This window comes from Leptosomus discolor, chromosome 1, assembly GCF_034619465.1.
Source record: "Leptosomus discolor isolate bLepDis1 chromosome 1, bLepDis1.hap2, whole genome shotgun sequence".
Classification (NCBI taxonomy): domain Eukaryota; kingdom Metazoa; phylum Chordata; class Aves; order Leptosomiformes; family Leptosomidae; genus Leptosomus; species Leptosomus discolor.
In genome coordinates, this window is record NC_141391.1 from 132,208,318 (window position 1) to 132,219,680 (window position 11,363).

Sequence of the window (11,363 nt, forward strand, 5' to 3'; positions counted from 1 at the left end):
TTCCAACGCCTGACAATGCCTTCAGTAAAATTCTTCCTAATATCCAGCCTAAACCTCCCCTGGTGCAGCTTAAGGCCATTTCTCCTTGTTCTATTGCTTGTTACTAGGGAGAAATGCAGGGACACTGAAGTTTCTGAGGGCTCCAACTGTGAGATCATATGAATTTAGGGGATCTGAGAACCTCTAAGGAAATTTGAAGTGTGGTAGGACTGGGGGAATGGAAAAAATGGACCAGCCCCTCCAGGAAGGAGGAAAACAAAGGAAAACTAAGCACAGGATAGCCGAGAAGGCAGGGAACACAAGGACAGAGCCATGGGTAGGCACACCCTGCTATCTGCTGAAAACTTGTTCCTTAAGAGTGCGACAGTTGCAATTTGACAGATACCAAAACTAGTTTTTTCCATAAAAATTAAGGTAATAGACGAAATGCATGGAAGTACAACGTAAGTGTCTAAAGAAGCTAGAAAAATGAGAAAACCACTATTTTAGAAAATAAGCAATACATTTAGAAAAACTGAACTCTGCTTGCTGGATTGCTTAGAGGAGCTGGACAGATAGGTGTAAGGTTTGTCTGTACAGACTGAGACCAAACCTAGAAGGAATTTGAGAAAAAGGTTACCAAGCTCTTGGGACAGCAAAAAATTAAAAGGGCAGCAGTGCTGCTGGTGAAAGGACAGAGGGGAACCACAGATATCAGGAACACACCAGAGGGATGGCTGTGTTCAGTCTTGTAGTTCTTTATAATTACCAACGTGCAATATTTAAAGGAGTCTTGTGAGCACAAGATAGGAAAGCACCTTCAGCTTCCAAGTACATGCTTAAAGACAATGAACTAAAAAAACAGCTTAGTATCCAATTATGACAAATTTATAAAAAAAATAGTATAAGGGCTTTTGGGAAAGAAGTCTGGCAGGAGAGAACATTTTGGCCTCTGCAAGAATCATTTAGTGGGTCTACGCACTGAAGGAAAGGATGTTAGGGGGCTGTTCATATTGGAGAAAATAAGAGTGTTCTGAATAACTAGCTCTGGCAAAAAATATGTCAAAGATTATAAGAAGTATGGAGGCTGAAGTGCAACTTTATTTTGGCCTGTAAACAGGGGAAGTTTTGAGAAGGGATGCAGTTACTTCTTCCAAGAGGAAGCATTGTAGGTAACCCGGAGGAAACACAGGGCTGAACTCATGTCTCCAACAGACGCAGCTAAGTTGCCCATTTTGTAAAACCTATATCCTTATCTGTTACATCTCTCAGAGTAATTATTTGCTTAGAGGTCAGAACAAAGATAAAACTTCTGTACTTCCCCATTATTGCCTCTCTTCAAGGTAAGGCTTCCAACTCCAGTGGATACATCAGAGCAGAGACCTTTGTCACTTCACAGGAAAGCTAGGTCCATTAAACAAGTGTTAATGCTGCATTCCTACTCTGAAGAAAAAAACCTTTTGTCTTCCCCATCATTTGGCTACTCTCCAAATGAGACAAGAAAACAAACACTCCCCCACCAATGAGAGCATGCAGCCTACTTTAGTCAGCACACAGAAACCTCAGGAAAGGCCAGAGCAAGGCCTAGGGCATCTAGAAATGTGAAGGTTTAAGACATATCCATGTAAAGGCAATACAGTTGAGGCTTTTCCCCCACCAAATCCGAAGATGTCAGGATGAAGCAGTTGATATGGGAGCTGCATGTCTGAAGGCAGAGCTTGAATTTCTAATTAGTCACATGAAGAACTACTCTGCCAAAGCCTTTTAATGCATGTTTAAAACCATATTTTGTCCCGACAACAGACTCCACAGGAGCAGCAGTGGCTCTGATGCTTTAAAGGATGGCATCTCAGAAGGCAAGCTCCCAGCAGAGCATGGTACTTTAAAACATGTACTGGAGGATTTATGGTTAGCCACGTAACTGTTTGCAAACATGCACATAACTCATAAGTTGGGCATAACTCTGGGACAACTTTCAGCAGCATGTTCAGCCCCAGCTCTGTGCTCCAGAGCAGCTGGCCAGCTTTGGAAAGCAAGCACTCAAGTCCCCAGGTTTGGCTAAGGATTTAGAGACTGTGCAGTCAACAGTCTGGAAACACATCTGTTCTAAGAAAAAGTTTTTCCTATGGCCCCCTACATGAACAAGGCTGAGAACCAAGATGACAACCCACAACTTGGCAGGAATTGCAGCATGCCTAGTTCATTCAGGTTGTGCAGTCTTGATGCGTGCTGAAGTATAGACTGTGTATGCTGCTTTAATCCACCAGCCAGACCAGACACCCTCCTTTCCCAGGAAGGCTTTCATCTTTGAAAGAATTAGTCTACCTGCACTGCTCCAAATTCACCATTGACCATACATTGTTGTGGTATGATTTTGGTGATGTTTAAGACTGGACAAAGATTGATCATAAGGGAACCACAAGCCACAAGTACTGTTTTACAACCTAAACTTTGTAACAGCAGGGGCAGATACGGGCACAAGCACTTCACCGTAAAATAAGTCCACACTGGACAAAGCTCTGTTATTTCTTTTTAATGAGTTTCAAGTGTGCAGTGAAGCAAAACAAGGGGGCACTTAACTGTATTCCAACCATGCTCCAAGATATGCTGTGAACAGCATCCTAGTCTTGGAGGTCTTCATTTGGATCCTGAACTTATGTCCCAACACCAATGAAGAATTGCTTTCTGGGTTTAAGGATCTGAGGATAGGTTATTGAAACCCAAAGGCAGACAGCCTGAGGAACCAGAGCTACCAGTTACACACCCTCCCACTCAGGGGATTACCTCCCCATGGATTACACAGTGGCCAGACATTTGGTGGCTGGAAGTAGAGTTGGCTTGGGCAGCCTCTTCCCCCAGAGTTGCTCGTTCATACATCTTGTTACAGACTTAGCACAGAGTCAGTCCAGCACATGGTTCCAGTACAACTGGAACTACCATCATTGCAATGGAAAACCAGCCACTCTGAGGGCCAGAATTTCAGATGTGTGTATAGTATGGAAGTGATGGGGGTGGAACATTTCAAGAGCAGTTTGGCATCCCAGCCCCTCCCCACCCACTGACAGACCAGACAGACTCAGTAAGGTGGTGTATTGTTTCTTAGAGACCTTTTAAAGTACATGAACTGATTACTATAACATGCAAGAGGAGATTACAGTTGTGTTTATAGAGGAAGGAAATAAACTGCACGTGCGTGAGTGGCTGTAATGCTGTGGACAGCAGAGTCCCTTGCTTTTATTCAGAGGGCCTTGGTGATTTTTTTTTTTTTGCCCATGCATAGAGACACAAAGGAGAGGAAAGGGAGCAGAAGAGGCAACATACAACATCTAAAAAATAAATGGAAGAGACAGCCTAGGAGGACCTCAGCCTCCAGAGGAACAGGAAGAATGGGGCACCAAAGGCTTGTTTAGAAAAGTTTAAGAGAATTTCTGGTCTGAGGGCCTCAAGCTTGTATGCCTACCCCCTGAAATGATAGCAGTAAGTAGTACAAGCAGGCCCTGGCTCCTCTTCAGTAGATGCACTTCTGACCATCCATCACATTTCAGTTCCACAGGGAATTAGGGAAGTGCTCAGAGGACGAGGGCTGCATCACTCCAGATCTTCATCTCTGCCCTCACCCAAGGTGGAGAGGGATGAAATTGCAGGGAGATGAACTCAGCGCAAATGAAATGCTGGGGCATGGAAGTGAGCATGCAAACCTAGCCCCTTCCCACATGCCTGTGAGGAGGAAAGGGGCTTCCCCAACACACTCAATGAAACAAAAAGCATCTGCTCCTCCCATCTTTTGTACTTCACTCCCAACTGGGAACTCCAGTGATGTTCTCCCCTGCCTCCCCACATCCCCTTAAGACTAGGCAGATCACAGTGTATTCTAGAACCAGGGTAGAGCTTCCTAAATTAAAGGAGTGCCCTCTTTCCAGTCTAGGTTACAGGCTACAGCTCTGCTTGTTAAAAAAAAAAAAAAAAGACAACAAGATGCACCTTCCTCAGAAGACTGCAGAAACTGAGGAACAGGGCAGCTCATTTAACCCCAGATTTGACAACATATTCAAGCAATTCACAGCTCTTGTTATGGAGAAGAACAAGGGGATTGCTTACAGAAAGCCACAGCATTCCACGCTGCAAGTTTACTTCCAGCAGAGACCACCTTGGACCTAAATTCAAGAGAACCCATAGCAAGTAGGATGATTTCAGTCTGATAGGCAAGATCTCTTGAGATTGCCACTTTGCAATACCCATGCCCAGAGCAGCATTCGGCTTTGAAACCCTAGCTAACCATTCCAAGTATTTTCTAACTCCTGATGAAAGTTAGGGCTTTGTGGTAGCAGAAACAGAACAGGTATTCTTCACCAGAAAGCTGTGTGGCTCATTTGGCCTCATCTGGAGTACCTCCAGTCTCCTTCACCTCCATCTGCTATGTAGTGGACTTCCTTTGACATTCAACCCAGTAACACAAAAGCAAAACACCCATTCCCATTCTCCCACTGCCCCAAAGTCTTCCAGAAAGCTACAGGATAGTAGAAAACCACAGGGTCCTGGCTTGTGTCTGCATAGATGAAAGGAATATTTGACACCCCCCACCAGACTCCTTACTGTTGTGGCAGGAGATTTTACTCGCACACATGCCTTTTAGATAGTGAAAAAAAACCTCCTTTCACTTAACTGCATTTAGTTTGTTGCACTTGACTGAGGTAATCATGTAGGCTCTCCTTTATAATAACCAAAATGGCCATGTTCAGACAGCAAGTCATCTGAAAATAAAGACAGGCAGAATAAATCATTTAAGTGCTCATTTCTCTGTGGCTAGAGGAATCTAGATAACTACATCTAGCTCAGTCAGACAGCTTACAGTCACTGAGCAACACAAACTAGCCTTTATTTCAGAAGCTCAATGAAAATCTTAAGTCATGCTGCCACTCTTTTTAGACAGAACACTAAAGAATCTCACATGCTGAAGTCCTTCATCCCCAAAGGCACTGTGTTAAGGCATTCTTATTTTGCTAGAGTCCATACAGGCACTATTTGACAAGCTCACACTCAAAAATAAAGCACAAAAGTTCCCTGCAGAAGAGCAGGAGGAATAGCTACCCACTCCTCCTCTACACTCAGATGACCCTCCCTAAAGCTGCAGCAGCTGTTGAAGAGTCTAATCATGTTCAGTAGAGCACTTCAGAGTCCCATACAGAAGACAAATTAAAACCAATAAAGAAATCAATGAAGAAGCCAGGTGGAAGGGAAGGGAAGGAAAGATTCAGAGGCAAGAAGAGACAGGCAAGGTGACAGGGGACAGTAGGTTGCAGATTGAAGGAGCTACATTCAAGTAAAAAAGTAGACTGGAGACAAAGCAATAGGGGAAAAAAAGGGAAAGAACAGAAGGGAAAGTTACACCAAAGGTCCCTCAGAGACCTCCAGTTCCCCCACCAGGGAAGGGACTTGCCAACCCACCCACTCCAGGGTAAATGCCCCTCATACTTAGAGGTCTACCTGACCTGGCAGACAGAATTTCCCATTTCTACAAGGATGGCCACCCCCAGTTCCTTCCTCACTATGTAAAGCCTACCATTTCCACAATAAGCATGGGAGTTCCAGCACGACCACCTCCCTTCCCCAAGGACAGAAGTTAACACTTATGTAACCAAGACCCTCCAGATCTCAAACCAAAAAGGAAGAGTTTAAAGTACTCTAGAGTTAGTGCTTCTTCACCTTTGATCCTGGGCTTTTCAGTACTTACTTACAATCACCACCACCACAATGGCACAAATCACTCCCATCATGATCATCATCTGTAGAGAGAGATTGTCAAAGATACACTCAGAACAGATTGAGAAGTTCACATCTTCCCTGACAGCCAGGGAACATAAGGCAGACAAGGCCTCAAAGTCTTTCTACAGTGAAAGGATCCTAAGCATTTGAAACCATTATTAAGCCCCAACTATCTTCTTAAAACCCTGCAGGAGAGGACTAGCCCAATTTCCTTCTGACGAAGGAGACCATGGCACTAGGAAACTCACCTTGCAGTTCTTCCACCAATACTTCCTTTTGAGTTTTGCTGCACTACTTTCAAATATTGAGGCACCAGCCTGAAGTGCATCTGCCCGGTCATCTAGCTCTGACAGCTTCTGGTCTCGTTCAAGCACCTTGTCTACATTTACACATATTATATCAACCACCTGCAGAAGGAAGAATAGCAGCAGCAGTTGTATTGGTAAAGAGAGTTGAAAAAGTAAGAGAAGTAACTTGGCCAATACCTAACACTGAAATACTAACAAGCAAAAGCCCTAAACAAGGAAAAAAGGTCAGGATAAGAAACAGCTTTCAAGTAATTGCATACTTTGAAGTGGAGAAAAAATTCGAGACCCCCTGTTAAAGTATCAGTTCAAGTACCCGTAAACCGGGTCTTCGGCCCCACATTCTCACCTGTTTTTAAAAGCTCTCAAATCCAGCAAGCCTAAACCACCCTCCCCATGAGCATAATCGTATGCTCCCTCGCAGGTAACTGCAAAAGTAACTTAAGAGCTACACGTTGCTGCCCCAGTGAGGCATAAAGGCGTTACTGCATGTCAGCAGCCGCGCTACAGACACTGACCCTCAAAAAGTCAGGCAAGGTTTCCCATACATCACACACTGAGTCTGCACACACACTGTTCACTTGAAGCAGCAGGCAGGGATTAAGAGCTGTTCTGGATACTGTATCGCTTTATTTCCATAACAGATGTACAATACCAGGTACCAAAAATCTAATTGGCCTGCTCCTTAGGCGTCATACCTGAAATTACGCAGCTTTTAAACATAAAGCAATCTTGCCTCTTTATAGGTCTGCCATCATACTTTAATCACTAATGCATTTCTGGCAGTGGCATAGCAAGAGCGTCCACCCCCTCAGTAACAGACGCCTGTCAAGAAGCTCGCTGCTGCAGAGCAGTAGAAGAGTCCAGGCAGCCTACAGTGAGCCAGCATAGCTGGCAGAACTACTAACCTCCTTCACTTCAGCCTGCGTCTGCTGCAGCCGACGATTACTGCTCAGATTGGGGGATGGCCCGGGGGGGCCCCCACCAGGGGCTCCCCCTTCAGGGGCTCCCCCACCAGGAGCTCCTCCTTCGGGGGTTCCCCCACCAGGAGCAGGTTGCTGAGCTGGGTCAGACCTAGGGCAACACACATCGGGGCAAAGAGAAAACTCAGTCAGCTGCTCAATAGAGAGGATCCCACACACACACCCCCACACCCCCAATCCACCTGAACCCTCGTGCCACCAGGCCAGGGCAGTAGCCCCAAGGGCTCACACCCTCCCTGGATCCTCCGGACCAGGAGCAGGCAAGCTTAGGGGAGAACACAGAGCCAGGGCAGGCCCAGGAGGGCAGCGGGGAGGGCCAACACCGGGGCAGGGGGCTTGCGGGTGCTGCCGGGTCTGACGTTGCAGCCCCCGGGGGGCCGGGAAGCGGGGTGACAGCCGCCTAGGCGCCTGGAGGCGGCCCGCAGCATGCCGCAAGTGCCAGGCGGAGGGATGGGGACGGGGTCACGCCAACGGGGAGGCAGTGCGGGGGCGCACCAGGGTGGGCAACCCTCGGGCGGCTTGACGCAGCGGTGGCCACCAGCCAGACTGGCGCCAAATGCCCAGGGGCCCGCACATCACCAGCGAGACAGGGCCCACGCACCCATGGGGCCCTTGGCGGCCACCAGGTGGGGGAGCGTGGGTGGGTGAGTGGGTGTGCGGGCAGTCCTGCCTGTGACTGCTGCAATGCGCCATTCTGCTCCACCGCCGCCGGCCAGGACGCGGGCTTCGCACTGGCCCGCTCCCTCCCGCTCCACGCCCCCCCCACACCGCAGCCCACTCGCGGCCGGGCGGACACTCACATCGCCGAGCCGGACCAGGACCCCCGGACACGCCGCAGAGCACAGCTCCACACCAGCACCCCCAGCTGCTACACGCCGGCCGCGGACCCACACTTAACGGAGACGGGAGCCCACCCCTAGAAAGCCAACAGCCAATCAGAAGTGGCCGCAGGAAGGACTCGCCCGGAGCAGCAAATCAGCACCGCCTTTACGTTCCACCGCAGCCAATCAGCGCTCCGCAGCCCCGCCAGAGCACGGCGCCCTGCGAAGACGGCTATTTAGCCGAGACCCGGCCCCCCCGCCTCGCTTCAGACTTTCGAAAGGACAAATCCCGCCGTGACCCGCCCTTGGCACCGCCCAATGGGAGCAGAGCCCGCCCCCTTCCCGCCCAGCATGCGCGGCCACGCCCCTGTGGGGCGGTGCCTGATCGGCTGATTTCTGCGCCCCGCCATGGCCCCGTTCCCCGTCCCGAGAGGGCCTGGGTAGCCATCACCCCCGCCTCCCGTGGCCTGGCGCCGGCCCTGCTGCCCCCGCCAGCCCTGGTGCCCCCGCCAGCCCTGGTGCCGCCACGGCCCCGCTCCCCGTCCCCAAAGGGCCTGGGCAGCCGCCGGTCCCCTCCCGCGGCCTAGCGCTGGCCCTGCCGCCCGCTAGTGACACTCTGCCGCCGTGCTCCCTTTGGGACACGCAGGGCCTGAACGTGGTAGCCTGGCCCGTCCGGTTGTCCCCTTCGGGCCCAGCCTGTGCGGATGCTGTTACAGACGGAGCACCCCCATAACCCACCACTGCAGCGTGTTGGCTGGCTCCGGTGAAGCCGCTGTCCCTGCAATTAAGATATGGCGCTGCTGGCCTGCTTCCACCACGCAGCACAGCGTGACAGGGGACCCGAACGAGTCCCTGAAGCAGCACCATTGGAGCCTCTGCTGCCTGCTTGGAGAAATTTGGCTCCAGCAGCAGCCCCAAGAACAGCTACGTGTTTGGGTTTTTCCCTCTCAAAGATTCTGAGAAGTCTGCTGGATCAGAAGGGAGGACTTTCCAGTTCAGGACAAAATGGGAGGCAGGAGCACACTCGAATGAGAAGTCTCACTGTACAGCATTTGATGCGGTAAGTAGGGCAAGAAGTGACTGGTTCACACCTATGCTGAATTACCTATTCCTTTCATAAGGTGATACAAACTGTTTAGTGTCAGATCTGACAGATTAGTAGATGCACAAGACAGATACATTATAAATTATAGCCCGGGACCCAAAAGACCGTGTCTACAAGGAAGGTGAAGACTGAATACAGGGTTGTGACTAGAGCCAGAGAATTTGCAGATAGAACTATTGAGGGTTAAGGAGCAATGTAGCACTAGCCTCACTGGAACTGAAGGTTTTTAAGCTGTGCCTTCCTGAAGCTGCGAAGGGACAAGTTGTGGAAGAAGCTTCTGTAGCTCGGCAGCCTTCCCACCACAGTTTGAGGACCGTTCCATTAACAGTTGCAAATAACAGAAGGTGGAGCTTGTGGAACTACTGGCCCTCACAGCCCTTGCCAAGTTGGTGCTTAGGGACTAAGAGGTGACAAAGAGTACAAGATACTTTTCTCTGACGTTTTTCCAGTTTCTGACATACTTTCAGAGAAGGATTTGCTACATCTCTGGTTGATAGATGTAATAACCCCCAGCTGCTCTCTTCCAGGTGCTTGCTCAGTCTCCACTTGGATCTGTGCACATTTCCTGATTCCATGCCTTCTGGCAAGAGTCGCATAGGTCTGGTGCCCTGCTCCTGAGAATGTGGGCTTCAGCTGCTTGAACAGACTTTGGCTTCACCTTCCTAAGGCTTAGACTTCAAGGAAGTTCTTTTCATTCCCTATCACTTCCAACCAAGTGCTTCTGAAGACAAGAGTAGCATTACTCTGTAACAAAATACATCAAGTCAGCAGATAACTCCCCAATTAACAGTCAAATTAACAACTATGGGAGAAGAGACAGGCAGATGCCTGCTCATCATACAGATTTTCCTGAAGTATATAATGGTCTCTGTGATGCTGGACTAGAGGGATGCCAGCTTTGACTCACCATAATTTCTCCACTAAAGGAACCAATAGCAGTTATGGAAAACCAGAAGCTAGAGTTTTTAAAAACAGTTAAGTATCTGAATTACTTTTGCAAATCCTGACTAAATTATAAACAGAAGGCCACTTGGTCAGTAAGTGTCATTAATACGGGGTTAAGCCATCATGAGGGTGAAAGAGACAAATCCTGTTCTTAAAAGACGGGTTTTGATGCATTTCAACTAACATTTGGATCATTCATGCTTAATATTAATCACAGATAAATGGAGGGCAAAGGGGCAAGCAGCCAGCAGGAAGACATATTGGCAGGCACTCTTAGCACTAACTTGAAAATTTGGCTACAAGGAAGAACCTCTTAAGATGGAGTGTACTCAAATTGTCAAGTGGGATGTGAGAACCTGGGGCTCACAAAGACCAAAAGGATGCTAGAAGCCTGGCCAAAAAATAGAGGACTTTCAGGTCACGTTCAGGGATGCAGGCTGGAACAGATGTCTGTGCGAAGTATGTCAGAAATGATTACTGGGGCAGAACTTGCACAGAGGAACAGCAGCAGGACCTTGGGACTGGGCCAGAAATGCACAGTGAAGGTTGCAGAAAGCACCAGGAACCCAACTGAGTAAAAGCTGGCTTTATTCTGACCACGCTGCTCCAAAACCACGCTCCACACACTGAACCCACAGTTGTTTCTAGCGGTGCTTCCCGGTGCGATTGAAGCGCCGGTACAAGTACCGGATCCTCTTGCTGAGTTTGTGGTAGTCATCTGCAAACATCCGATCTCCCACCACCTGCTTCTTGCGAATGCACCTCTGCAGCTCGTTCCCCCGCCAGCCTCGCAGCCACTTGGGCCCCATGATGAGCTTCTTCGGGTGTATCTGGAAGCCGCCTGAGAACAGAAAGGCAGAGCAGAGCGCGTAAAGCCAGGTACTGGAGGGGGCTGTTCCCAGGGCGACCGGCCCCAATCCCCCGCCCGCCGCCCTCTCGCTGCTGGAGGAGCCGCTCGCTCGCAGGTGGGTCCAGCCTCCCTCCCCTTGGGCCATAGCGGGGGGGGGGGGGGGGGGGGAGGGCGCGTCTTACCCAGGATCCCCACGTTGTCGTAGACCCCAAACAAGGCCCGTTTTTCAGTCCACCGATCCACCTGCTTGGGCTTCTGGGGCTCCTTGATGCGGAAGGGCCGGGTGAGCCCTGCCAGGGGCGAAGAGATGGGCACGGGGAGGCCGGGCCGCACGGGCGCCCAACGCGCCCCGCCACCGCTAATGCTCCGCTCGGCCGGGAGCAGGGGCGCGGCCCGGCCCAGCAGGGCTCGCCCCGCCGCCCGCACCAGCGTCGCCATCGGGGTGACCCCGCAGGCGGTCCCCCCGCCGCCAGGGGAAGGGATGAGGAGCCGTTCCTCCTGGCCGCCCCGTGTCCCCGACCACGCCCCTTCCGGTCGCTGTGGCCCGTCGGGAAGCGGAAGGACGAGCGGGTGACGTCGCGCTAACGGTCAAAGACGAAAGGGGAGCCGGCG

The 11,363-nt window shown here is 50.2% G+C and overlaps 2 protein-coding genes across 2 annotated transcripts; both read right to left on the minus strand.

Annotated features, from left to right (window-relative positions):
* Positions 1-4,674: 4,674 nt before the first annotated feature.
* On the minus strand, positions 4,675-7,458 carry VAMP1 (vesicle associated membrane protein 1). Its single transcript, XM_086460681.1, has 5 exons — positions 7,352-7,458; positions 6,956-7,121; positions 5,991-6,149; positions 5,711-5,762; positions 4,675-4,730 (listed from the first exon to the last, which is right to left on the minus strand). Exons 1-5 carry the CDS (start codon positions 7,456-7,458, stop codon positions 4,675-4,677), a joined length of 540 nt encoding a protein of 179 aa, XP_086316807.1.
* Positions 7,459-10,472: 3,014 nt separating this feature from the next.
* On the minus strand, positions 10,473-11,192 carry MRPL51 (mitochondrial ribosomal protein L51). The gene is made up of 2 exons (XM_086478568.1): positions 10,934-11,192; positions 10,473-10,742 (listed from the first exon to the last, which is right to left on the minus strand). Exons 1-2 carry the CDS (start codon positions 11,187-11,189, stop codon positions 10,546-10,548), a joined length of 453 nt encoding a protein of 150 aa, XP_086334694.1. The 5' UTR covers positions 11,190-11,192; the 3' UTR covers positions 10,473-10,545.
* Between the last annotated feature and the right edge of the window lie 171 nt (positions 11,193-11,363).